The sequence below is a fragment of the Macrobrachium nipponense genome, chromosome 20 (genome assembly GCF_015104395.2).
Source record: "Macrobrachium nipponense isolate FS-2020 chromosome 20, ASM1510439v2, whole genome shotgun sequence".
NCBI lineage: Eukaryota > Metazoa > Arthropoda > Malacostraca > Decapoda > Palaemonidae > Macrobrachium > Macrobrachium nipponense.
In genome coordinates this window covers 60,147,322-60,174,068 of record NC_061089.1, presented here as the reverse complement: position 1 = coordinate 60,174,068, position 26,747 = coordinate 60,147,322, and the positions used below count along the sequence as shown (strand labels likewise).

The 26,747-nt window shown below is 36.3% G+C and overlaps 2 protein-coding genes across 2 annotated transcripts; both read left to right on the top strand.

Annotated features, from left to right (window-relative positions):
• The first annotated feature begins 18,037 nt into the window (after positions 1-18,037).
• Positions 18,038-19,045, top strand: LOC135226450 (pro-resilin-like). Its single transcript, XM_064266043.1, has 3 exons — positions 18,038-18,282; positions 18,507-18,593; positions 18,732-19,045. Exons 1-3 carry the CDS (start codon positions 18,271-18,273, stop codon positions 18,969-18,971), a joined length of 339 nt encoding a protein of 112 aa, XP_064122113.1. The 5' UTR covers positions 18,038-18,270; the 3' UTR covers positions 18,972-19,045.
• Positions 19,046-23,368: 4,323 nt separating this feature from the next.
• LOC135226449 (pro-resilin-like) lies at positions 23,369-24,118 on the top strand. The gene is made up of 3 exons (XM_064266027.1): positions 23,369-23,424; positions 23,647-23,733; positions 23,866-24,118. Exons 1-3 carry the CDS (start codon positions 23,413-23,415, stop codon positions 24,103-24,105), a joined length of 339 nt encoding a protein of 112 aa, XP_064122097.1. The 5' UTR covers positions 23,369-23,412; the 3' UTR covers positions 24,106-24,118.
• Positions 24,119-26,747: the final 2,629 nt, after the last annotated feature.

Here is a 26,747-nt window from a genome sequence, read left to right as displayed (position 1 = left end):
GAGAAGGCCAGGTTGATGGGAAACTGCCTGTGCCGTAACTGGAACGGAAACTGGTTGTCCGAAGGCATCAGAGGAATCCGGGGGAGGAACAGACGTTTGCCAGTGTGAGGGCCCGTTGTTATCACTGCTTCGATGACGTGGGAGTTTAGCTCCATAACGGTGTACCTCGTTCCGTTGCAATGTCCATTGGCAGGATCGAAATTCCGAAGCAACATTACCGGGAAGTACTTCTTCAACATTATTTTGTGCACTGGCAGTCCCAATGGATTTAAGTTATTCAAAAAATCTTGCGGATATTAATGATAACTTTCATCTTCCATTGTGTCCGAGCGGAAATATTCACGACTTTCTCCGGGGAAGTTGTACAGAAATTATGTATGAAAAATCGTAAAGTATCTAAGTCTACGGGAATAACCAGCCTCGTTTCACGGCCAGAAACCGCTCCGTTTCAGGGAATCCCTTCTCACCCCCACCCCCTACAAAGGAGGGGGGTCGGTTGGATGAAACCCCATTACAAACCATCTTAGGGGTCCCCACCTTAACCCTGCCAAGTTTCATGCCCATCTGACCAGCCGTTTGGCCGTGATTGAATGACAGACAGACAGACATTACGCCCATTATAGTATGATGTTCTTTGAAAACTCATTAAACGCCTGTGTATGTGTATATATATATATATAATATATAGATATATATATATATATATATATATATATATTTATTATATATATAATATATATATATAATGTGTGTGTGTGCATGTATGTATAAGTGTGTGTGTATATGTAAGTAATCGATGGAGTATTATAACAATGTTCTTTGAAATTAATTAAATACCTGTATATATACATATATATATATATATATATATATATATATATATATATATATATATATATATATATATACATATATATATAATTTCTGTCAGCTTAAACCACCACTTGCCTTTGGATGATTCATATAATCTCGGAACCTTTGAACTGAGAAGGAACTGCCCAACGAATACACTGCTCTTGGATTCCTGACAAATGACAAGGCAACTTCAAAGAAGACGAATTCAAAAGACTCGACTTACTACACCACCGAGTCAGTGAGGTGATTGTGGTCAGAGTGGTTTCCATACGGCTCGGGGGGGGCAAATTCCGGACGGCTTTGAAATGCATCAGCTCTTCTCGATATAGATTAAAAAGTGCATGTTTTTATTCTCAGAAAAGATGGTTGAAAAATGTTTTAAACGGAAAAAAAATTCCCTTTCGGTTAACATATATGAAAATACATTAATACCAAGGTGGAGCGAATTAGAAATTAAAGGACATTTGTAGCTCGATGTATGTATATGAATCACGGTAATGTGATATGACTCATATATATATATATATATATATATATATATATATATATATATATATATATATATATATATATATGTATGTAGTATGTATGTATACAAATACCATTTTCCTGTGGTATTCGCTTATTTAATGAAGTCACGTACGTGTACTGTTATTTTTTAAGCGTGTATTTATGTATATATATTTATATGTTTGTATGCACAACTGGATCACGAAAACATGGAACGTGATGAATTTTTAAATAAAGACAAAATCCACGAAGGAATAAGTTTATAATTCCTGTCTGTCATTTACACAAGCTTTCTTTGTAAACTTATTTTCTTATCTACATCAGTCTGCTTAGTAAAGGAACGAGAAGTCGAAAGGCCTCGCAGCCTCACTTTTCCTCGTGAAGTTTATCTTTTAATATATATATATATATATTATATATATATATATATATATATATATATATATATATATATATATATATAGTGTGTGTGTGTGTGTGTGTGTGTGTGTGTAAGTGTAAAGTAGACACGGTTCAAATTGTCTCTGAGATATCATATAGAGTTACTAATAAATTAGGAATGCGAAATTCAGGTCACGTGACATATTTTCCAAAAAAATTGGATGAAGCTCTTGACATTTTACGGGAATCACAAACATGAATCATGGAAGACTGGAAGAAGGCTTTTCTCGCGATGAGAGCAAAACACCGCTAATTAGCTCTAATTTGCGAGACTTTTGGGGATTATAAACTTCCCGCGTCGTGAAAGCGCTCCAACGCCACCGGCACAAAATTGGCTTCACTCCTGTTTATTTCAAACGACTTTCTTATTCTTTCACCTGACAGGACACTTTCAAAAATGAATTAGTTTGATTTTAATCCTCTGTATTAGCAATGTAACCAAGACGTAGAATGCCAAACGAGAACAAAATGTTAGGGGGGTTCATTATGGTGTGATTTAAAAGTACTATTGCATAACAAATGGTAATCAGATGTCCGATTAGCTCCTACGCTGGGAATTTTTAGGATAGCCAACCTTACGCAGGCGCGTACGTACCAACAGCTGGAGGGGCCTCATTAAAAACAGCATTCCCGACTTGGGATTAAGCATTGAAAATACACAAACGTACGTATACACGCGCGCGCTAACGCCCATATATATATATATATATATATATATATATATATATATATATATATATATATATAATATATATATATAGAGAGAGAGAGAGAGAGAGAGAGAGAGAGAGATATATATATATATATATATATATTGTGTGTGTGTTTGTGTGTATCTGTACCTTAAAATGAATTAATAGATATACTTTATGCATGCATGCAATTCTATCGGTGTAAATTTCTGTTCCTTTATAGCCTTTGAATTATTCATTTCTATTTTTTGACGTTTAGGACAACGTACGAAGCGAAATAATTTGGTGTCATCTAGCATCAACGTTCAATATAGCTGTTCAACTTAAAGTTTTTTCACTTTTTTACTGAAAAATTTGAATTTGAATATACGGGACAAGAAAAAAAACCCAAGGGAGTATGAAATAAGGGACGAAAGGAGAAAGACAAAAAGTCCGTAAGGATGAAATGAAAAACGCCTTTTAAACACGAAAAGTAATCGAGAGATAATATATATAAGACCCGAAGAAGCCTTATTGCGATAATGAGTGTGATAATCATCCATGGAAACTGAACACCATATAGTATAGAGTAAATGAAATTGTAAAAAAGAAAATCGGAAATAAAAGGGCTTATAAAGTCAAAAACCAAATCGCAAAGATTAAAGTAATACCCATCGTCGCGTACTGAGAAAATAGCGCAGTACTTGTTGGCACTGCTCTTTGGTTTACATTCCGCGAGGGAGTGTGACGTCATATGTGGCCAATGAAATTGCTATCCTGAAATTAAATCTCTACGGGAAAAACAAAACCAATTCAGCGAAATTGATGCGAGGGATTGAAAAATGGAGTCCATCCTCCAACAAATGAATGACTGGCGTTCACAACGATCGAAGCTTCTGGGGCTCAGGAAAATGACGAGAAATGAACAAAAAAACTGAATTACTGAAAAGGACGAAATCTAGTTTTGGCAGCAGCCATTAACATACATTTTTTTTTACTGAGATCCTGTTTCTCTCTCTCTCCCTCTCTCTCGCTTTTTTTTTTTTTTTTTTTTTTAAACTTCACTGACTCCCACTCCTATTCTGTAGTGCTTAAACCCAATTCCTATGGACTGGTGTAAGTTTCTAAGTACAAGACTTCGGGGAGTATGAGGTAAGGTCAAGAAAGCTTGTAACACAAAGATGTGTAGCGTTCATAAGGGAATCTTTTATTTCAAAATTTCAGCTTTGAAGAAAAGGGGTATAAACAAGAAATTAGGAAAGTGTTGCTTTAAATAATAGGCGCCACATGTACAGTAATAGGCCAAAAATAATTTTATATCTTATATACAATATAAAAGTATATGTAGTATATATATATATATATATATATATATATATATATATATATATTATATATATATATATATATTATATATATATATATATATATATATATATATCATCTCTTCCGTTATGCTACGTATAAGGTCTCATTATATATGTACACACGCATTAAATGTATATATATACTATATATATATATATATATATATATATATATATATATATATATATATATATATATATATATATATAAAGTTCTAAAATATTCTGCATATTCTACGCCTCAACTTGATATGCTGAAAAAGTTGCAAATAAGATTTAAACTTTTTATTATGAGTGAAATTCTTTTTAGAGATTGTACCCTGTATTTGTTAAAATGGATGCACCGCGTGCAGATTCTATTAGAAATAAAATAGCAGAACACCAAATGTTACCTAGGAAAATGTTGAAATGAAATATATTAATAAAACAACATTTACACAGATCTATATCACGAGGTTTAACATTATGTTATTTCTTGATATCAAAGCACAGTTCAAGGCTACACGTAAAAAAAAAAAAAAAAAAAAAAAAGGAGTCGAAAGTGAGCATTGGTAGTTTGTAAAAAGCATTTTCCTGCTGGACATAATGGATTCATTTAATAGTTTTACATAAGAGAAAATTTTTCACTGAAATTAGATGAAATTCCAAACCTACCTGTTGTGCATAAAAGGCGGTTTGCAAGCGTCGTTTGTAGAGCTGATTAAGACTCAGCTGCATCTCAAGCTCACAACCTGCATTCAGAGGGCCACATTTCTAGGTCTAATCTTATTCTTTACCTAAGAAGATACCTCACTCTACCTTCCGTTGCTTCCTTCACTGTAAATAACATGGTCAACGACATGGGAACTCATGGTTCTCTCATCACGGAGAGCAGACAATATATTCTAGGCACATTATTTATTTACATTAAACCGTACCTGTTCACTGAAGACAGGGGTTACCCTGGCTATTTCTGACCGTTCCCATCTGTTGCTAGTGTTGTAATATTATGTGTTTGTTGAATTTTTCTTTCGGAGTTTTATTGCCCACGTCAGTGCTATTGCTCATTTCGCTTCAAGCAAAGGTGCCTAGAATTATTATCCCCATCTTTAAACATTCTTTTTCTTTGGTTTAACAAAGATAACCTGCATATATTCGGACTGAAAACTGGAGCAAGACAGGTAAGTTATCCCTTTCGTGTGTGGGAATAAATCATATTTTTAACTCATGGTTAGCCTATGGTATATTATAAGCATTTAGAATTTGTATTTCTACTTCCAGCACTGATGGTCGAAATGACATTCAGTTTTGAAGCAGATAAAACTGAAAAGGTTGTTTTACTTGTATAGAAACACTGATTATTCTTTTATAAATTTCATACAATAGTAGTTGGTAATGAAATCTGATGCCTTGAGTAGCCAGGCGGGTGTCATTAGAGATGTAATTAGTTTTAAATGTAATTATTGAAAGATGCCTATTTAGTTCATTAGCAAGTACGCGACTGAGTTAAAGTAGGGTTGATGCAAGGGAAGTTCTGTTTGATAATGAGTTAATGTATTAATTAGGGAAAATTACTTCAGCTCTTGTATCAAGAGCTGACTGATAAACAAAAGCTCGTTCCAGATTACTTTAAATTTAAATTAATTATCAAAATGTCTGGCACTAATGAATTATGACATAACGCCTACAGCTTTAAAGAATGTTACTGTTTTATAATTCGTGTGTGTAAACTGCAGAAAATTGTTCGGGGTAATTAAACAATTCAGTCATGTTACAGCATTGTACTAAAAGGTTCTGTACAACATCCTTTCTTCCGTTTGTGTTGGTCTCATGAGTCCAAAGGTCCACACCAGGAGTTGTATGACCTTTAACACCTTACTTGTGCGGGCATAAGGCCAGCTTAATCTAAAATCAAACTGTTCCGTCTGATTTGTACTCTATCTTTTCTTCATTGTTTCATCTGTTTCCATGTATCCCTAATCATTTGGATGTTCAGTTCCTTTAATTTTGTCCTACTCGAGTTTCTTTCATTCATTTCAGAACACATTTTTTTAAGAGAATCATTTGATTGGTTTTTCAGTGATATCCTAAATTCAATCAAACATTCTTGAGGGGGGAGGGGGGTTGGTTTTTGCCAGGTTAGACTGTCGACGATAGATCTAAATCGATTAGTTACATGGTATGGTTGAGAGAAATAACAGAAAAATATCTGTATCTTAATGTAGAATAGAAAGTGAAGTGGAAAATTAAATGTTAGATTGGTAACAGAGAGAGAGAGAGAGAGAGAGAGAGCGAGAGAGAGAGGCATAAACTTCTCAGGAGAGAGAGTCACAAGCTTAAAATAATGTAAAAAGTTGTTATTCGTTACGTTAGTCCTTTTTTCAAGTGAAAATGCCTGAGCTCCTTGACATCGACCCTCTGCAGGAAGAATATGAAAAACGAAAAGCCAAACCTGTACCGAGTGGAAAAGTAGAACCGATGTCATGATGAAGTGAGCGATTTGTGCTGGCCAGCAACGGAGACTTGGGAGGATTGGATAGAAGGATTGGATAGAATCGAAAGGAATTTGATATTTTTTTAAAACAGCTTCTGGGTAGAGAAATCTTAATCACGAATCGACCCATCGCGTATGCTGGAAATAAAAGACAAGCAACGGTACTAAAGTCGACTTGTCGTTAAAGTAAATGGAAGAGAAAGGTGTTAAAAGGCAAATAAATCATGGAAAACTACCTTAGAGATGCCCTTAAATACTATGGGTCTTATCAGATCATGTATGGGAATATTGTTTTAAACAGAGATGGTTCGAATCAAAGGATTTCCGTATCGTTAGTAACTCCGTTCTTAGACTTCAATCAATTCTGCCGCCTCCTTTGCTGCTTATCTGCGTTTGTTATTGTTGGGTATCTTTTCTCATAAGCTTATTGATGTATTCCTACACCACTTACGGGATAAGCTTGCTTTCTCACAAATCAAGTGTAAGGAATTTCCACAGATAATGAGAGGAAGTCTCACAAATAATGAGCAGAATATCTACAGACAGTTTGGGGAATTTGCTTAGATAAGTGCGGGGAATCCACATTTATAGTGTAAAGAATTCCAATTGATAGTGGGAGGAAATCAAATTCATCAACCCTCTACTGAACTATAAGGAATGACCGAGATAGAAACTAGAAAAGCTAACCAGATATCACAAGCCTTTCATGACCAACTGATTGTGTGTCTATTTTAACAATTTATCTCAAGAATGAGTTATCGAATGTCGACGAAATTTCATGGAAAGTCCATACAGTCACCTGCTCCAGATGAACAACTTCTAGGCTGGCATGGATTAAGATTTAGCGGGGTGGTTTCAGAGTCAAAAAAAGAAAGTTCTTAAATTTTTCGATTATGAATCTTCGACTCATCTGGGGATGTTGATTCAAAGAATTCTTTCACCAAATTTCGCCGAACTCTGTTCTTTAGATTTTAACGACCCTGCTGTTAGATAGATAGAAAATCAGGCAGACAGAAATATACCATATGCCAACAACCACATTCCGTGTTGTATATTTGGATAGGGAACGCTGTTATTTGTCTCTAAGACAGCACTATATATCCCTTTGTCCTCAAGGAAATACTAGATAGCTCTACCATGAAAAGATGCGAATCAGCTTTTTAGACGTGTCAACATAGAGTTGTATCGCATAACAATAAACAAACCCTCGCTCCCTCTGGTTTAAGAGGATACGAAATAATTAAAAGTTAATAGGATCCATGTTAGCATCGAGGTGGTGGAGATATTTTCTTTCGAAGGGGAAAAAGGAGGATGAAATGTGCCTCGGCCTGGTGGGATAGGGAATGAAATAGATTTAATCGATGAAAACTCCTTTCTCGAAAGTGAGAGTGAATGGACTATACTCTGTTTTTTTTTCCATCTGTCCACCCGCCTGTGGTGTTTGCGTATGGTAACACTGCGTCCCGGGCTTTAGATAGTTACATTCAGCAATTATAATAATATCCTATTTTGAATATTAACGGTGTAATTCGTATACAGTAAACTATTAAAACACTTTTCAGTTGTAAATGTACACCCAGATAACCTTTTATTTACCTAAAACTTACACATAGCGTAACTATCTACAGCCCGGGACGCAGTGTTACCATACTCAAACACCACAGGCGGGTGGACAGATGGAAAAAAACCTAGTATAGTCGCCAATATTTATAAACTATCACATCGAACGAGAGAGAGAGAGAGAGAGAGAGAGAGAGAGAGAGAGAGAGAGAGAGTACTCATGAAAATTCTCGTTAGAACACTCACTTATTCCCATATACTGTATCCAGTATAATAAAAGATAGACATAAACAAAACATGACGAGTAATCTCCCAAATAAGTAACAGTCATGGGTGGAGATTTTTTGGGGGCGGGGGTTGGTGGAAGCAGGCCTAATTTAGGAAAGAGACTTGAAATTTCTATGTAACTGTTCTTATTAAAAGACTTTTAAAAAATAAACAGAGTCACAGCTCGTGCAAAGAAAAACAAAATACAACATTGTTATAACAGGATGCTTTCACGGAAGATAAATTTTTACAGAAATCATTTCCAATGTCAGCTTACAGTATTATTCTTTGATATAAGATATGACGATAACGAGTGCCGTAGATAATGATGACGTTACAAATAATTTGAGCCATAGCATGACCGTTCAATGGCTTTTCATTGCTTCTCGCGAAATTTTACTCAACAGCTTACCTATCTCTCTCTCTCTCTCTAGATTTATATATATATATATATATATATATATATATATATATATACATATATATATATATATATATATATATATATATATATATATATGTGTGTGTGTGTGTGTGTGTGTGTGTGTGTGTGTGTATGTGTGTGTGTGCGCGCTTGTGTTTGCTTGTAATAGCTCAAGGTATAATTGTTCATGTTTCCTTTGTTTTGAAGAGTATTTTAATCTAGTGACAGAAAAATATCTGAATCAATTTGTTGAATGAATCTACTGGAACATTAGGATTTGTATTAAACCAAATTTAAGCTTCAGATGAATTTCTTATTTAAATCTATTTACTTTTTCATATGCTAAACATTTTATTAGTTGACTTTATTCTGCAATGTTTCTATACTCAGTGTTTTAACAATATGTTTTTATACATCAGCATACATTGAATATAATTAAAGAGCATTGAAATTCAACATTTAAATCTTGCAAGTATATTTATGATTAATTTAACCGATGTAGTCTTTCATTTTGATTACAGAGATGTGGTTACTCCTAAATATCTCTCTCTCTCTCTCTCTCTCTCTCTCTCTCTCTCTCTCTTTTCACACACACACACACACACACACATATACACACACACGTGCGCGTACACACATACGTATCCTGACACATATCCAATAAAGCTATACAAAACTTTCAAGTTTTCTCTTATACTGAAAATCATATTTGGAGAGTTGAGTAAACTTTCTGTGGGAAAAGGCATGACTGACATCATAGATCAGAAAAGTGTACTTTTCGAGTAGACATACTGATAAAACTAACAGGCCCTAATTTTAGCAGAATATCTTTTGCACTACAAAAGCGCGGTGGACAGTGAATTATTTCATACAATAATATTTCAACTAACGTGCATTTTAGGATAAGGTGAAATATACTTTGTGAACATACAGGCGTTTTAGGGTTAATTTAACATTTGGCTAGCTGCTAACAGCTCTTAGTAAGAAAAGCGTGAGGCTAGACTCGAGCTAAAGGAAACCTTCATTAATTAGCCGATTTCATAAAGTGTATCCAGGCTATAATTGATGACAATGATCATATGACAATGCTCGGTGCCTCACTGGTCTGCTGCTTCTCTTCATTTCATTTAATACCTTCAGAAAACTAGGCATTATTCAGAAGCTTTCTTAATAAGCCAAAAATAACGATCTTAGGTGTGGCTTTTGTTACTATGAATTTAGCTGCCCATATGCCACCACGAGCTTGATGCCAAGTGGTATTTCTTGTTTTATCCATAATAATTATGTTGTACCATATTTCGTTGTTTCGTAATAAAAGTTGGACATTTGTTAATGAATGAATAAAATAGATATCCCGCTATTTCATCTTATAGTCAGTCTTATAGTCAAACTCTTCCCGAATTATTTTCACCTTTTATTAGCTATACCAATCACGATTTTAACCGTCATTTGACAGTCTCTTGCCCAGCCATTTTCTGTAAGTTCAGGTTCTATTGAGAACATTTACTACCTTCCCAATGGCTGTCTGTGCCTCCAGAGATGATGTACGCAACTCGTTTTGTTAAGGTCTCAATGATGTCACACTGTCCATCCCAAGAGATCATAATGTCACGATGTCTGTTCCAGCAGGCACCGATGTGAGTCTGTCCTTTTCTGGGAGCCATATGTCATGCTTTCCAATTCGATAGGTCATATCGTCATTCTGTCCGTCCATTCAGGTAAGTCTCGACGTCATGCTACCTATTCCAAGATGCTTCTCCTAAAAATCTAGTTTCAGACTAAGGAATACCATTAATGTTGGTGCTTAAATTGATTACAGGCTATTTTCTCATTCTTTTTATCCTCTCAGAGCAAATATTCTATCTAGTAAGTATTTAAGGCCTGTGGATTAATCCATAGAAATATCTGCATATTATGAATGGTATTCATGACAAGAATCTGATTTTTACATTCTCTCTCTCTCTCTCTCTCTCTCTCTCTCTCTCTCTCTCTCTCTCTCTCAGTTATATAACATCCTATCAAATTTCTGAAGAGCTTCTAAGTACATTGAATTCATGTTAAATGTAAATCTGACACGTGCAAAAGTAAATCCCTCCTTAGAAGTTGAATGCAATGAGATCAGTTAAACGAAAAACCATGATATGCAAAGTCGGTCTTTTTAATCACACGAACTCTAAAGTTAGCGTCGGTCGTAAATAACTTGACCAATTCAGTTACCTCCCAGTATTAGGCGCTTTCATGGCTGTAATTCAAAAGCTCTTATCTAAGGTATATGGCAAGATCGCTGCGTATCTATATTTATTTTATTTAATTTTCATTTAGTGTCATCCTTTATCCTTGAAAAATCTTTGTCGTGCTTTTTAGTGCGACATAACGTCTTTGTGAATGGGAGGAGACAACTTGCATCAAACCGGCTTATAGGCTACAAGGCGGGTGTAATCAAATCATTTTTGTGAATAAACAAACTTCGAAAAGTAATTCACATCCCGGAGCTGCTAGGTCTTAGTGGGCCCTTGTGGCTACAAGTTTCCTCATATGGCAACTTTGCCATCCGGGCACAAGATATTGCTTTTGTACTAAAGCATTTGTTAGCCCTGCTGTCTCAACGCTCCGCTACAAGTATCTGTAAGTATTCTGCGCGTTTTCGTAAAACACGCAGCCTAGGTGAGGTTAAATATCTCGGGGAAGGGGGTCTGTGGCAGGAAGGGGACAAGACTTCCTAGGTGAGGTTAGGTAATTTGGAGGGATCCAGGAAAGTTAGGTTAAGTTAGGGGGAGGGTGGATCCCTTTCGATTGGAAAGGGTATTTACAGCTAAACCAAGCGCACGCTATACCGTAGTAAAGAATAGACCGCTAATTATCCAGTAAATAAATATCGAGCTTGTAAACTATAGTTTGCCACACGAGTCGTCTCCTTGAACTTTCGTTGAAATCGTTGGTATTGTAGTGGACATTAGGAAAATTAACTTCCGTAGATACATTTTATTTGTTAAAAGTGTCTGTTGCAGCGCTTGCATGTGTTAAGAAATAAGCATAGGTCTTAAATAATAAGATGGAGAAAAGTTTCCATCATCACATCGCAAGGAATGCATAATCCTAGCAGTTTTTTGCATCGTTCTCTGTAAGAAATCGATTATCTTGATCGTGAAAGGTAGAACTTATTGCTATGCCAATAAAGAATATATAATTCTTGCTCTTGCATCCTTTTAACATGAAATGATGGCCGGGAAATTAGGATCAATCTTTTCTTTCGTAATTATTTCATTTACTCGTATACTGCGCCAGCTCATGACTCACAATCTGTTATCACTAAGGCTTAGAGGTGGTGACTACTAAAAACACCCTTACTAAGCATTCGTTTGCGCCCTTTTCTCGTTTACCTGGTGCTAAATTCACCGACAAATTATATCGTTGGCAAATTTCGAATTTTGATCAGATTTATAACCGGAGGAAGCTGAAGAGCATTCGTAAAACACAGAAGATTTATAAAAAAAAAAAAGATAGAAATATATGACATTTCATTGCAGTTGCATGGACAAGAGAAAGCCTGCGACATGTGGTGCAACTTATCAATTCTGCACAATGCGGTTTTTAATGAGAGTAATAGTTTTTTCCACAGATAAAAACAAGTTCTCTATAAATGCAGTTTTTGAAATGAGACAACTAGAATTTCAACGAAATTATATTATAGTGATCTATAAGACATTTAATTGATAATTAACTAGACTAACTAATGCTATCTATGCCGTAAAATGCAAAAGGCAACAAATCCTCCGACATCAGGGTTTTTAACGACAAAGTTTACTTCAACCAACTAAATAGCACAAGTTTAGTATTCGTCAACAAAATTGTTTTTTTAAGCCACTTTCTTGATAGAAGAAATAAGTCGTTATGATAATATTTGATGAAGAAAAATACTGATGACTTCTTTGGTGTTGTTTTTTAATTCAAAGTGTGCACTGAGAACATAACCTGCTGTGAGAACAGGAGTCCGGGAAAAATTACTATCGAGTATAAATAAAGTCTACGTAAGACTACATAGAAGAAATGATTTTGTGCCCCAAATTACCTCAACGCAGCCTCTAGCTTAGCTATTGTTGCAAGCAACAAATGCTTACGAATCTCATCCTTTTGTCTGCATTGTTGGCGCCCGTTTTTCACTCCAAAAGCTCTGATTCACTCGGAACGCCGCTGCATGATTTCATGAGTTTCCCGCTTTCAGACCTTCTGCTTTCATGCGTCATGCTTTTTGTCAGTGAGATAACTAACTCGGAATAGGCTCTTCCTCCCATTAATATTTCTCAACTTCCAGCACTTGCTTCCCATTAATTATTGCTCTAATAGAGATGTTTGCGCTTACATATGCGCATGTTTAATGTTTACCCGAGTGCAAATACAGTCACACAAATGTGCAAGGGTGGAAAAGCTTAATTGTAGTGCAAGAGCTCTTGTTTGATATGAAATTAGCAGCAATGGCTTTTAAGCTTTCGCAGTACATAATAGATTATTAGTGGAAGTCACTCTATTTTCCAGTAGTTCAAAAATATAAATTGAGCGGTGTCCCTTTTCAGTTGGACGAGTTTCTCTTACGTTTTCATTAGGAAGCTGTTTACAGTTCTATAAATCTTTGATTCTTGTATTAATATTTTGAGAGCAACTAACTCCATTTCAACTTGGTTTTGCCTTTTACAACATTAATTGTGTATGTCAGTAGTTTGCCTATTTTTCTGTCATTCTTTACGTGCCTTCTTATTGTTTTCCCTTTGTAAAGGAAGTTGTAAATCTTGATCTCAGCGTCATTTCATGCCTCATGCGGGATTCTCTCTCTCTCTCTCTCTCTCTCTCTCTCTCTTCTCTCGTCTCTCTCTCTCTCTCTCTCTCTCATACACACAAACATATATATATATATATATATATATATATATATATATGTGTGTGTGTGTGTGTGTGTGTATGTGTGTGTGCGTGTGTGTGTGTTGTGTGTGTGTGCGTGTGTTTGTCTGGAAACATGTGTGCACGTACGTATGAGAGAGAAAACTATCCCTTTTTTAAAACCCTTCACGTCTGTTGCGAAATACAGTGCTCTTCCCTTGCAACTTTTCTCGTTTCTACAACAAATGCAAACTTTTTTCTGAGGCAAAAATTGTTCCAATCCTTCTCCCCATGAATTCAAAATAGCTTTATATGTATCTGTCCGCCTTTATCTTTTAGACTTAAAAGGCCATTATTGTCTAATTTTTATGAAGGTAAAACAAACTGTGGATGAAGATAAATTTACAAATACTTGAATTTCTCATGTACGTTACGAAACCATTTTTAAGCATCCACAGAGAATTTTTCAGTTACGTTTCTAATGAAGAAACTTTTCTTTGTCACTACTGAAATCATCAGCGTCTAAGTTATTCTCAACAAATGTTAGTATTTATAAATATTCCTTTCTTGGGTAATTCCAGTCCAAGTATATATCTCCGAGGACAAAAGAAATTTATTTTCTTCATGGCTGATATTCTTTTTCTGCGGTAGTTACTCCCGTTTGATTCCAGAGTTTAATTCTGTTATAAATTCCATTTATTCTCGATTAATTTACGCGTATTTTTAAGATCCCTAAAATACAAACTATAGAGCGTTTTACTCAGTTATCATTTTTCCACAGACAGAAATAGAATAGTTAAATCTGGCGTTTCCTGTCTAAAATCCAATTTAAATCTATTCACTAACCATCATACATCTTTCATGGCCCCTCAAGGAAATGCGAATTTATCTGTTATTTCGCTGTAGAATTAAACTGGAATTCTTTAAGGTCAGTCTTCGGCTTGTTTTTATCTGGGATGCCTAGTTATACCAAGCCCATCCGATCAGTTCTCTCTGATACCGTAAATAAAGCAAACTATGACGATTAACCAACTGGTGAGCCTCGAAGCTGATGACAAGTGCTTAGAATTTCTACGAACGTTGAATAAGTATAGTTTGAAAATAAACTGATGATTAGAGTACCAAAGGAAAAAGATAAGAGAAGAATCTCTAGCTCAGCAAAAACAAAAACAAACCTGGAGTATTCCTAATCCCTTATGTCTAACATTTGAATATTCCTCATGAATCAGAAAATGATACTCATGAATCGCAAAGTTCAAGGTTTTCATTACTCTACAGTAGTAAAACTAGGTTTATGTCTTAAGACTTGAATTTGGAGTGAAAACCGTACAGGGTTTTGCTTACAAAATGCCATCAGATCTAATTTCATATGATTTTTCGCTCTTGGTGAATAAAAAAAAAAACACACACACACATATATATATATATATATAATATATATATATATATATATATATATATATATATATATATATATATATATATACTATATATATATCCATGGCACATAAATATACCATCGCAAATAAAATCATATATATAGAATTCAAAGGCTCGTGTAGAAATTAATATTATTATTATTATTATTATTATTATTATTATTATTATTATTATTATTATTATATTATTATTATTATTATTATTATTATTATTATTATTCAAAGTGTGTATGTTCTTATATAAAATTACGTAAATAGCAGTATATCGAAGAAGATGAAGAAAGTTAAAGCTGATGTATAAAATCAATAACACGGTAAGTACGTAACCTGAAAAAGAAGAGGAACTGGCACATGATAATTAATTAAAGTGACCTTTCGTAGCCTCTGATCTCGAGCAGACTGCATCATCATTTACAAGGTCGTTAATTGCCTCCCGCAGTTGTTAAAGAAACGTTACACGCTCCGTCATGTAATACGCGGCATGCCGGACGGTTATTATCATCATTAAAAGTAGTTAAAGGTACACAGTTTGTGGTCTGAACAAAGATACTTGGTAGTAAGTGGTCGGTGGATTAAAGACAACTTAGTTCTTGAGGAACTCAATAGAGAATGAAAAACAAATCTTGAAAATAGGATTTATTTAAGTCTAAGTCAAAATAATTAGTAATAAAAATACGAAAACGATTCATATCGTTCAAAATTCAAAGTACTTCTCTCTCTCTCTCTCTCTCTCTCTCTCTCTCTCTCTCTCTCTCTCTCTCTCAGTCTCTCTCTCGTCTCTCTCTCTCTCTCTCTCTCTCTCTCTCTCTCACTTGCGCTTTTGACGGCACTAATGCCTCACTGCTGGGGTGTCATCACAGTGCCAGATCATTGCAGAGGGGTTTTGTTTAACCAGCAATGAACGCCTTCCCTCTGCTCATTGGCGCTGCTCACCAAACTTACTAAGTTTCTAGAAGTCTTGTCTCGCTCGAACTCTGAATTTATATATATTCAGAATTTCTGAATATATATATATTCAGAATTTAGAATTTTTTGAAAATGGATACCATTTCTTGTGCGTCTTCTGGAGGATCCCAAAATGAATATTTTCCACTTCGGGCCTCTGACAGCTTTTATCTTTTCTTCACATTTTGGATGGTCCCTTTTATGAACCACAGATTTGTTTGCCTCCAAAAGCTTCCTTTTTTATTCCTTGTTTTGTTTGATGGTATAGTCTCTTGTCGAGGCTGAGTAGAAGACGCTTGAAGCGTAAGGTTGGTTTGAGAATCTGACGGAAGTTTCGATTCTTCTCCCCTGGATTTCGAAGTCTTCCTCCTTCCTTGGAGACAGACGGAGACTGTTCGTTCGTTCGTCCTTCTCCCTGTGTGTCTTCAAGGGCGCTTTCACGTTGGGATTCTTCAGGATTGGGGAAGCCTTTCTCCTCAGCTCTCGTAAGTCAAATTGTCATATTTTCTCTCCCTCTCTCTCAACTCCTGCGCTTTTGACGGCACTAATGCCTCACTGCTGGGGTGTCATCACAGTGCCAAATCATTGCAGAGGAGTTTTGTTTAACCAGCAGTGAGCGCCTTCCCTCTGCTCATTGGCACTGCTCGCCAAATCAAAAAGGTTTCTGGGTATATGGTCTCCTCCGTTCCACGAAGTCTTCGATCGCTCCATCGCTGAAGATTATAAGTTAATATTTCTTAGAATTTCTTGAAACAGGTTTCCATTCGTTGTTCGTCTTCGGGAGGATTCCTCAAATAAACTGACAATTTCACCCTGCACAAAATCGGTATATTTCTGATCTTCATTAATAGCTTTTTTCTCAGTTTTGCTAATATTCTTTTGTCTCGTAGGTAATCTGAATATTCTTTTTTATCAATGTTCTTGCTATCCTTCCTTTTAACTTCTTTGGGGTCTTTCCTGCTTTCCTCCAGCTCCTCTCATTTCCGCTTTCTGGTCTCCTGCTCCTGTATCCAGTCTTCCTCATTTCGGCCATCGTCTCCTTGTATCTGTTCCGTGCAGACCTTCAGGCATCCTTTCCCCTCTTTCTCTCAGCCCTTGTGTCAACCTTCCTCTTCCTCAGGATCTGCAACTTCTTCCATCTGAATTTTTGGTTTGTGCCTAAGGAGCGTTCTTTTGACCTCTCTTCCGCCTGGAGCATCGTTCTCTATCTTTTCATAGTGAAAAATTATGGTCTTTGGCATTCTCAGGATTTTTTTAACGCTTCCAAAAATGTTGTCTTTCTCCTCCAGAAGTAGCCATCGGCTTCTGAAATTGTTCTGATTCTCTCTCTCTCTCTCTCTCTCTCTCTCTCTCTCTCTCTCTCTCTCTCTCTCGCACCTGCGCTTTTAACGACAATGATGCCTCACTGCTGGGGTGTCATCACAGGACCAAATCATTGCAGAGGGTTTTTGTTTAACCAGCAATGAGCGCCTTCCCTCTGCTCACTGGCGCTGCTCACCAAACAAACTAGATTTCTAGAAGTCTTGTCTCGCTCCAACTCTGAATTCACATATATTCAGAATTTCTGAATATATATATAATCAGAGTATAGAATTTCTTGAAAAAGGATATCATTTTTTGTGAGTCTTTTGGAGGATCCCAAAATGAATATTTTCCACTTCGGGCCTCTGACAGTTTCTATCTTTTCTTCACATTTTGGATGGTCCCTTTTATGAACCACAGATTTGTTTGCCTCCAAAAGCTTCCTTTTTTATTCCTTGTTTTGTTTGATGGTGGGGTCTCTTGTCGAGGCTGAGTAGAAGACGCTTGAAGCGTAAGGTTGGTTTGAGAATCTGACGGAAGCTTCGATTCTTCTCTTCTGGATTTCGAAGTCTTCGTCCTTCCTTGAGATAGACGGAGACAGTGTGTTCGTTCGTTCGTCCTTCTCCCTGTGTGTCTTGAAGGGCGCTTTCACGTTAGGATTCTTGAGGATTTGGGATGTCTTTCTCCTCGGTTCTCGTAAGTCACATAGTCATATTCTCTCTCTCTCTCTCTCTCTTGTTTGAGTTGAGCAAGTAATTTCATCAATTAAACGGAATTCTATCGTCTATTTCTTTTAATCTCACTTCCTAAATCAATCATCAAACCATAACAAATAAACATTACCCAGTTAAGTAGAGCAGCGATTGATTTTAAAAGAGGTAGTACGTACTTGACCAAAACCCAATACATCTTTATGCAAATAACATAACTTAAGCCACCTGCGGTGAATAACTGTCACGTACGAATCTCCTCCAACACAGCCTTGAAAAGTGATATTTTCAAGATCTCGACGTTTGTTACGATTAGGTGGGACCCTGTGGGAATCCTTTCTCTTTCAAGGGCTGGAGTCTCCTCCCTTCTCAGCTGCGGTATATAAAGCAACCATTCGAGCAAGCTACAACGCAGTCTTCTTCAGCAAACCACAATGATCGCTAAGGTAATGTAGATAAACTGTGTTTGGATTTGACAGGTAACGTCTTGTGCTGGAACGATATTTCGTGAAGTCCATATGTGTGAAAACAATGGATCTATTTTTACAGCACAAGATGCCTCTCAGCTCTGATAAAAGCAGAGAGCGGAGTCTCAGATGTTATAATGTCTGAGGACTTCATCAATGACTAACTATGAGGGAACAATGTTTGATGGACATTCCTGTTACAGACGTGTCTGGTGTTCGTCCTCGTTGCTGCCGTGTTCGGTGCTCCTTCACAGCCTCCCCATGGATACGCACCGCCACCTTCTTATGAGGTCAAGTTTGATCAGCGTTCTGGGATCTTAAGTGTCTGATAGTAAATGATATTTCATGAACTGTTTGCTCGTAATGCAGTTTACAATTGAGAATAATTTTGAAACGTCATAGTTAACTCGTTTTTTTTCTTAACTTAGGAGCCAGCCAAGTACGACTTCAACTACGCCGTGAAGGACGACTACTCCGGCAACGACTTCGGCCACCAGGAAGCCCGTGATGGCTACGACACTCAGGGATCCTACTACGTCCTCCTTCCCGACGGCCGCCTGCAGAAGGTGTCCTACAACGTCAACGGAGACTCAGGATTTGTTGCTGAGGTCACTTACGAGGGAGAGGCTCAGTACCCAGAGTACCATCCGGCGCCTTCCTATGCTTAGGCTGTCTATTTATAGAAAACTGATTCCGAACTATTTATGAGAGATTTTTTAAATAAAACTATCGGTTAAAGAAATATCGTGTTTCAATATGGCTACTAGAAATATTTGCTATATATTCAGTCATTCGTGCACTATTATTGAAATGTGTGTAGGTATATTTATATATGTAATATGTATAAATATGTTCATATATATATATATATATATATATATATATATATATATATATAACATATATATATACAGACACACACACAATCATATATATAATATATATATATATATATATATATATATATATATATATAGAACACACACAATCCACAATCATATATATATATATATTATATATATATATATATATATATATATATATAGTATATAGTTTATATACATACTACATACATACATACATATATATATATATATATATATATATATATATATATATATATATATATTAACAGTCCTCACTGTCAAGTATCCTTGGAAAGACCGGACACGTTTGTTGTTTAAGATTAAGCAAGCGTCGGGCTGGCACGAGCTCTTCCTCCTGAGGCTGCCTGTAATGAGACCGGACATGTTGTTTTGATTAAGCTGGACTTATACCAGCACGGGCTCTTGCTCATAGAGCAGCCCATAAGACCGAACACGTAGTCCAGCTGTATTTATATCTATGTGGAAGAGAGGATTAAGGTCCTTATTCCTCTTATTACCCATTACCCTCCATCTTCTGTATGGCCCCCCTTCGTGACCTTTCTCTGCCCGCCGATCCTTCCAGGTGTTCATAATCCGTGGTTCCTTGTGTTTTTCCGTTTTTTTCCATTGTAGAATATAACTTTTCTCGATAGTCTGTCTTCAAATCCGTTTCCTGTGTTGCCTGCTTTTACATTGTTTGCTCATGTTATGAGGGTATTCTCTACAATCAGTTTGGCCGTTTTGTTTGTATTTCTATACAAAAAGATTCATATTATCCCAATCAAAACAGCCAAACAGTTCGTAGAGCAGGCCTTCATAACATACTCTAACAATGTAATGGCGGGCTACACAAGAAACGGATTTGAAGACAGCCTATCAAGAAAAATTATACACTCTACAATAGGAAAGAAATGCAATTAACACAAGAAACCACACTGGTTATGAGCACCTGGAGGGATCGGCGGGCAGAGAGAGGTCAAGGTCACGAAGGCAGAGCCATGCAGGAGATGGAGGGTATGAACAGGAAGGACTTTAATCTTCTCCCTAACACAGATATTTAGTTAAAAACTCATATACACATATATATTAAAAGAAAAAGCAAATGTGCGTGAATTGTTAAACCTCAGCTTTCTTCGCTTAGAGACAAGAGAGGGCCTAGTGACAAGCCTTCCTCGAAGGTTGCTGAAATGAAAGAACTGCTTGAATTGATGACCATGCAATGTAAGTCTGGTGATCCGTACAGCCTGGGTGAAGCTTGTGGTTGCTATGTCATTTTTAAGGCATGTCCGGATATGTGCATGTGTTTGTGCGTGTAATGATGGGTCCAACCGCCCAAGATTGGAGAGAAATGTGATAAGACAAAGGACGGCTTTGGAGGTCTCGGGGTCAAGAAAGCCCATCATAAAAAGGTATGGCACATTTAAAAGGACTTAGGAAAAGTTGCCTTTGAAGAGAGAGAAGTGTAATGTGTATACATTTATTTAACATTTAATTATGTGTTGGGGAGTATAATAGATATGTCTCTTTGTTTCAGATGGGTTCATGGCATTATGCAAGAGAATGGGATTCTCTAAAAGACTTGACTATTTAAATGTAGAAACTAATAATTTGTGAGTTGTGGGACTGATTACTTAGTCTAATGCAGGAGAATAGAATGACAATTTAGTCTTTTCTTGTGGGTCAGACTTAGTTCTTAATGTTACGTCACTTAATCACTTTGTTCCATATCATGTTCAGCTAGTGTGGGAAATAAAAAGTATATTTTTGTATTTACGATGATTCATTAGCTTATATCCTAGCTTGATACCGTTTGCAGAGAGATAGTCAGCAACTAAAGGTAAGAGAGTAGTTATTTGTTTTATTTATTGATTTAACCAGTGCCGAATGGTCGAATATACTCGGCAATATATATATACATACAAATATATATATATATATATATGATATATATATATATAATATATATATATATATGTCCTTGCTGTGTGTGAGTGTGTTTGTTTGTGTGTGTGTGCTTGTGTGTGTGTGTGTGTGGTGTAAAGAAGTCCATCACCAGTTAACATGCACATTAAGATCATAATAGACACAGGAAAAGAAAATTCTGAAAACTTCATTCTTGTAAAATACAGCAAAGGAAATGGGGAACCGAAATTCTTAATTTTCTTAACATCACAAATTGCTCTTAGATCGTCAAAACTTCCTTCTGATCAGAAATCATAATCATTTTGATGGAATCTAAGCTAATCCTCCTTACTTACTGATATCTAACCTTGATATTCAAAAGAATTTTATGAACGATTACATAGAATCAAAAGCAATTTGAGCTATACGTTAGTTACACGAGACAAAGCTCATATGAGCTTAGTATTTCTTACGTCGAGACAGAAATTTTTAAGAGCAGCTTTCCCTCAAAATAAAAGTATAAAGTTTCTTCATATGTGGGTTTATGATGCCTGAGAAATTTTGCTTAGTTAACTTAACTAGTCATACTAAACTTCTACTTCCCTTCCATCCAACCTGCTTTCAACTAAACTTCTGCTCGCCCTCCATCAAACCTGCTCTCTGAAACTAAACTTCCACCGGCCCTCCATCTAACTGCTGTCCTTAGATAAACTTCCATCACTCTTCATTCAACCTGCTGCCCTTTATCAAACTTCCACCTACTCTCCACCCAACCTGCTGTCCTTTCCTGAACTACCATCTACTCTTCATCTAAGATGCTACCCTTAGCTTAACTTCCACCTCACTGCCTTCGGTTTAAATCTCAGCCGTTAAGTATGATGCGATAAAAAAAAATGGTTTCTGACTGATAATCGTCCAAGTCATCATTTAGAGAAATAACAATGGTTTAAATTAAAATAATTATTAGAGATTGTTTTTAAACTAAAGGGTAAAGTTTGTTCGTAAATAAATTCTAATTTGGGGAAGGAATCCATAGACACTTGTAAAATCAAAAGCTCCACAATGATTTTATTGTTATTTTTTTTTTTACTGTTAGTGCATATATACCTTATTTAATCGCCTGGAGAATTAAATGTAAGCCTGCTTTGAGTATATCGGTTTGATTACACCTTGTAAAACGAGAATTATGAGGAAAGTAGAAGAATGCGGATGACTGGCCGAATTTCAGTTTTTTTATCCCTCGTCATAGTTATGACATATTTCCTCTACTTACCCTAAAATCAGTTTAGGATGAGATGTTAACAAACAAGAACGGTGGTCAAGTTAGAAATCTTTCCAATAATTGTACGTAGACTTTCTACACGATCAACTGGAGAACAAAGTACCTTTAAACTGTATTAGATTAGTTACTTATTAAAGACTGCCTGTATACTTTTAAGAATTTCCTAAAATATGATATTTTTCCGTGAAATATTCATTTGCTTTCAAAAACTTAATAAGGATGTTGTTTCTAGGCACAACCATGAAATCTTTCAGGGAAGAAATAGATTTCTCGTGATCGAAAACAAAGAGAAAAGAATGAAGGAAAAAAAATATAACAAACGGCCATTTGTACAAAACCAAAACGTAGACAGGGACATAACAAATGCTTGAATCAGGCATAACTAAAAAGGTTAAAAAGGAAAATGAAATATTTGTCTTGGCGTCCCATTAAATAAGAAGAAAACTCATTATCAAAATGGCAGTGGGTCTTTATCAAAGAAGTCTTAAAGAACTTGAGGTGAACAAAGGAAAAAAACAGGGAAAAAAGTAACATAACATCAGCAGAATCCCAATCAGATATTCAAGTAACAGTTACGGATCGACTATAACTTTTTGCCTAAGTTGAAGTCTACAAACAAGAATCGAATAAACCAACAAACGTCTGGCTTCTCGGCCATTTCATTGAGGGGTGAAAGATGCGTATTTCTGGTGATAGAAGTTCACTCTCGACGTGGTTCGGAAGTCACATAAAGCCGTTGGTCCCGTTGCTGAATAACCGCTGGTTTCATGCAACGTTAAAACACCATAAAAAAAAAAAAAAAAGTCAAGCAACCAACCACAGCGAAGCAACTCGTTATGTCGCAGAGGAATGTTACTTTCCATTTCGAAACTTCTCCATAAGGTATTACCTGGAGCGAAGTAATGGCAATGTCAAGGTCAGGTGGGTGGTGTAATAGTGAGGAAGATCTTCGGGAGGACCTTTCTCCCGTCCACACAACTGGCTCCTCCCTCTTCGACGTCTACTATATAAAGCCGTCTCGCCACTGTATGCTATCCAATTCCCTTCGGAGAATTCATAATGATCGCTAAGGTAAGCAAGGATAACGATTACTTTTGAATATATCCAAATTATATCAATCAGTCACTGTAGTTGAATATATGCAAAGACGTTATGTTTCATTTCTTTGTTTAGGAAGCTATACTCGTAAAAGTGATTTACTTGACTGAAAATTCTCCTTTTCCACGGAGCAGATGCTACAATAGATATCATCGACATTTCAACAGCGTCACTCATCGCGTTCTATTTTGTCAGGTTTCCTTGTTGTTGGTCCTCGTGGCCGCTGTCTTTGGGGGCCCTTCCCAGCCACAGTATGGATACGCCCCTCCTCCTTCATACGAGGTCAGCTTTTAATCGTTATTCTAAGAATGAAAATCATTTCTAATACGTTCAAAATATTTCAGAAAATGACGAAGTGGCTTTTAATTCAGAATACTAATAACAATGATCTTGTACTCCGGGACATATTGACAGGAACCAGCCAAGTACGACTTCAACTACGCTGTGAAGGACGACTACTCCGGCAACGACTTCGGCCACCAGGAAGCCCGTGATGGCTACGACACTCAGGGATCTTACTACGTCCTCCTTCCCGACGGCCGCCTGCAGAAGGTGTCCTACAACGTCAACGGAGACTCAGGGTTTGTGGCTGAGGTCACTTACGAGGGAGAGGCTCAGTACCCAGAGTACCATCCGGCGCCTTCCTATGCTTAGGCTGTCTATTTATGGAACGATGATACACAACTATTTAAGACATATATGTTAAATAAAACTATGGTTTAAAGAGACATGTTTTAATATGGCAACTAAAATTGCTTACTATTCATTTCAGTCGTGGTTAAACAATAATATAAATTCCTCGCTCAAAATCCACTATCTATCTATGTAACATTATATATATATATATATATATATATATATATATATGTGTGTGTGTGTGTGTGTGTGTGTGTGTGTACACTGTAAATGCCGTAGGCATTTTGTATTCATAATTTTGAGGCTTCTTGACTCTACTGCTACAGAGCAATATCTCAGGACTAGCTTGTTTTAGCTAATTGCCAAATCCAAGATGCTGTAATTTGACGAAATGATGATTGTTTATTCGAGGAAAGCCGTCCTCCTCAAAGTTTTCTGTGTGGGCTTGGAGGAGTTCACAAGAAGTATTGGTCATACCTTATCTACGATAGACTTTTGCATTTGTAGAAATGTGGATTGGACGAGAGTTAGTGTGCATCTGCTATAAAAATATAGGACTTCATAGCTGTGACTTGAGCAGTCGTCATATCTGCGGCCTGGACAATTATTGCTCCCATGCTGTTAATATTTAGGTGGACCCATATACATTTTGGTTAGTATCGCTGGTTTCATTTACGTAGCAATGTGTGTAATTTAATTAGAAACCCTATTGATGCTTATGTTTTTCGGTGCTGACATATTTTTTTAGCTACAGTAATTACAAGGTGTGATGTGCAATGTTGTCTTAGATTACGTAGGTGTATTTAGATGATTGGCAGATATTTTGCTGTCATTTAAATGAATGCAACCTTTTACAGAGACCTCATTATGAAAATATATTAAGAAGCCTCCCGAGCGTTCTCACATGCGTTCGGTGGCAATAAGTGTCACTATGAGGGCCTGAGGCGATGACCACGACGTCATACGTAATTATGTCTTTTCAATTACTCATTGGTTTAGTGTTAGTTAGGATTCAAGCCAAGCAACAGTCGTTAATTCAACGATTGTTGGTACTTTAGTACTGTATTCTTATATATGACGGGGCCCTATCCATATTTACAGGTATTTCCAAATTTTGGAGTACGGTCTTTATAAGACCTTAAGGTGTATTTGTTTCTTGTGAACTTAAACATATTCATAAATTTTACAAGTCTGTTTATCATACTTGAGAGTATCGTTAAGGAAATTTGGCGATTACTTAACACTTGTTGGCTAAACTGTTGGTCAGCTAAGTATGGTTTAGTATCAATATTTGAATTAAAATGGATAAGTTAACTGTTGAGCAGCTGACAGAACTCCTTCAAGAAAGACTCATTAGTACTACAACGGGTGTTAAAGTTAAATTATGTCAGAGCCTTACAGACTCTGCAATGGGAAGCGATTTGGACCCTACTGAGTTCGCCAAAGCTAAGCTAATAGAAATCGAAAAATGCAAGCAGGACGAGTAAAAACAAATGATTAAAATAAAGTGGAAGTTAATAAAACTTTGCCGCCAATTACAATCCAGGCAAAAGGAATGAGCTCAAAGATACAAGTAGCGCTATCAAAGACAACACTCAGGATGATCGTTTGGAGACATTGGTTTCATTTCATATGAAATCATTAACGGCAAAGACTGAAATCAAGAAGTTTAATGGTGCCTACTCAGTTCCAGACATTTACAAAATCATTTGATGGTATTATTTCTTCCAAACTGATTTCTGATGGCTATAAATTGTATTATTTAAACCAATATACTTCAGGTAAACCATCAGATATAGTTAATTCTTGTAAGCTGCTGTCTGATAATGAAGGATACAAGGAAACCAGACGTCTTGTAAAAAACTATGATGGTGATTCCGGTTAACTATTTAATGCCTACGTTGAAAAAGTGATAGAGTCGCCTAACATAAAACCAGAGGACTCACAGCAACTGGATGATTTTGCCATTTGGTTAACTGCTAAAATGTAGTATACCAAATGTTAATGATGGGACAAATGAGGTAGAACACTCAAAAACAAGATGGGGGATTGTTCGGAAACTGCATTCAGGAACGCGGCGTCGTCGAGTTCCCTCCCTTAACGCCCGTCCACACCAGAGTCAAAGTAATAGGGTCTGCTCAACTCGGCAGTGGGGGCGGAGCTAATACTGTGACGTCAGAATTACTTAAAGAACCCTTAGTTTTTATACATATAATCCATGTCGCGTGGTGTTATTCATAAAATCTTGATGATAAAATCTGTAGAGGTCACATGTTTGATTTTTTTAATACCCATTCTCTCATTTAGTCACCAAACCTTGTTTTATTGCACAAAATATACCAGTTTGAACACACAGCTACTCCAGTTTTCTTCATATGTTTATTCTTTACTTATTTATTTACTTACCTATATACTGGTTTGCTGTATTCTCTTCAAGTCCATTTCTTTTAACATGACAACTCTCTCTCTCTCTCTCTCTCTCTCTCTCTCTCTCTCTCTCTCTTTCAGGTAGTAATATTATCAAGATTTTAAATAATTCTTAAGAAATTTATTTAGTTCTGTCACTGTTTTCATACCTCCCTTTGAAAAGCAACTTTTTTTATGATAAAGGTTAGAATGATAGATTAATTATATTTTCCAAATCTTATTGTGAATACTTA

Excerpts from the sequence above, each read along its gene's own strand:
- LOC135226449 (XM_064266027.1), top strand. Across the intron at positions 23,734-23,865 it reads CCCCTCCTCCTTCATACGAG|GAACCAGCCAAGTACGACTT; the intron begins GTCAGCTTTTAA and ends ACATATTGACAG.
- LOC135226450 (XM_064266043.1), top strand. Across the intron at positions 18,594-18,731 it reads CACCGCCACCTTCTTATGAG|GAGCCAGCCAAGTACGACTT; the intron begins GTCAAGTTTGAT and ends TTCTTAACTTAG.